This window comes from Cyprinus carpio, chromosome A6, assembly GCF_018340385.1.
Source record: "Cyprinus carpio isolate SPL01 chromosome A6, ASM1834038v1, whole genome shotgun sequence".
Classification (NCBI taxonomy): domain Eukaryota; kingdom Metazoa; phylum Chordata; class Actinopteri; order Cypriniformes; family Cyprinidae; genus Cyprinus; species Cyprinus carpio.
In genome coordinates, this window is record NC_056577.1 from 29,176,593 (window position 1) to 29,178,375 (window position 1,783).

At 36.8% G+C, this 1,783-nt stretch overlaps 1 protein-coding gene across 5 annotated transcripts in view; it reads right to left on the reverse strand.

Moving 5' to 3' along the window:
• Nucleotides 1–841: 841 nt before the first annotated feature.
• The window catches only part of LOC109091128 (receptor-type tyrosine-protein phosphatase T-like), a 236,531-nt gene continuing 235,589 nt past the window's right edge, over nt 842–1,783 (reverse strand). For all 5 annotated transcript variants that reach the window (XM_042758908.1, XM_042758907.1, XM_042758906.1 and 2 more), the window contains one exon: nt 842–1,598. In XM_042758908.1, coding sequence (XP_042614842.1) covers nt 1,545–1,598 — 54 coding nt within the window. In that variant the 3' untranslated portion in view covers nt 842–1,544. The remainder of the gene's footprint in view (nt 1,599–1,783) is intronic.

Sequence of the window (1,783 nt, forward strand, 5' to 3'; positions counted from 1 at the left end):
ATATAGGCTATATATTATAGAAAGCTTAAAAATGTATACTTTTAAACGAAAATATTCAAAACGAAAATAAATTAGGCTACTCTCTGAATATGTAGGCCTAATCCATATGAAATGTGCATTTCTCTCTTGCGTTCATGGCGAGTCCGCATCGTCTTTGCAGCGACACAGAAAACACCATTTTATTAATAAACAATTAAATGTCTCCTTGCTATTTTTGACAAATTCATAATCATTTCTTCAGCCGGTTCTTTGTGGCAAAATGATGCATGCGGTCGTGCGCTTGAGAGCGGCTAGTAAACGCCCATTATTCTGACGGAAGCCAATTATTCTGATGGTGACGGAAGCATTCCTGAGGAGGCTAGGTTAGTCTTTTATCAACGAAATATTAAAATAATTAATCATTAGTTTATATCTTATACACTATATCTTAATCCCACATTAAACACATTGTTATGTCTGTTTTTAATTTTTTTATTTTAATTTTTTTCACGTTTTTTAAGTACAATATTAGGTTAGTCCACAGCCCCCCACCAGGGGGGGCTGATGCTATGACGGGGGGGGCTGCAGCCCCCGCAGCACCCCCCTTCCCGCGCCATTGTATATATACTATATGTATTTATTTTTTTTATTAAGCAAATTAAGCTTATTTTGAAACTTATTTTCTTTTCTTTTTTCTTTTACACCTTACGACCTTACAATAGACTACTGAAAATTAGGCAGTTCATGGTCTTAAAATAGCCTCCATTTTCTTGATCCTAAACATAATTTCTCACTATACAGTAGTTATTTGTGAGATTCACCCTTGGAGGTAACATATAAAGTGCAAATGACAAACAGACAATACTTCAGATGCATATTTAATCTTTAACATTCACTGCCTACATCAAGAAACCAAAACCAAAATGGCAAAGTCTATTTTTAGAAAGAACAAACACGAAAAGAAAAGACAGAAACAGCGATAGAACAAATATTACCCAAAACTTCCAACCTTTGAAAAATCTTTACGCTGGTCTGTAGGCGAGCGGCACACGTGTATGAGAAAGCAGGCAGAGTGAAAACGCACCAAAGGGAGGAACCACAAAAATCATCAGAATAACAAAAATATCCGTCCTCACATTTTTCTGCAAATTCACTTAAGCTTTGTTTGGATTTTTTTGATTTTCTTTAAATCTGTACAGAGCTCAGGGAAAGTCTATTTGGTTATTCCCAGCTGGCATGTAAAAAGAAGCTTTTGTTTTTTTACCGTCGTTCTTTACATTGATGGGTAACATTCAAGGCGTATAGCTAAAAAGGAATAGGACTGTACAAGATCACTTCACGGTCCAGGATACACGCTCTGATGCTGGACATTGACAGAAGAAGAAAGAAATGGCAAGTAACGTTTTGTTTTATTTATACAGTATTTTACAGCGAAGGGTTGAACTTTAGTTTCCTGTTCTCATCACAGAAGCTCAGAGGAAAGACTGAACGATGAGTCTGTGATGAGATGAGATGTCATTCTGAGGAAGAAGAGAAGATTGCTTTGCATGTTTTTCCCCTTTCTTTCAGAAGGCATTCAAGCTCTCCAGAGCCACCTCGTAACAGAATTTGTACTGCTCCTAAATAAAAACAGAAGCAGTAGCAAAAATGTATTAGAAGTTCAAAGGCAGACAACGCTCAAGGGGGATTTTCCCTATAACCCCTGCATTAATAATCCCATCATTACACAGTCACTTTTATTAGAAGAAAAACATCTGCTTATGTCAGAGGGTCCCTATACCTGGCCTGGGAGTATATGGTAATT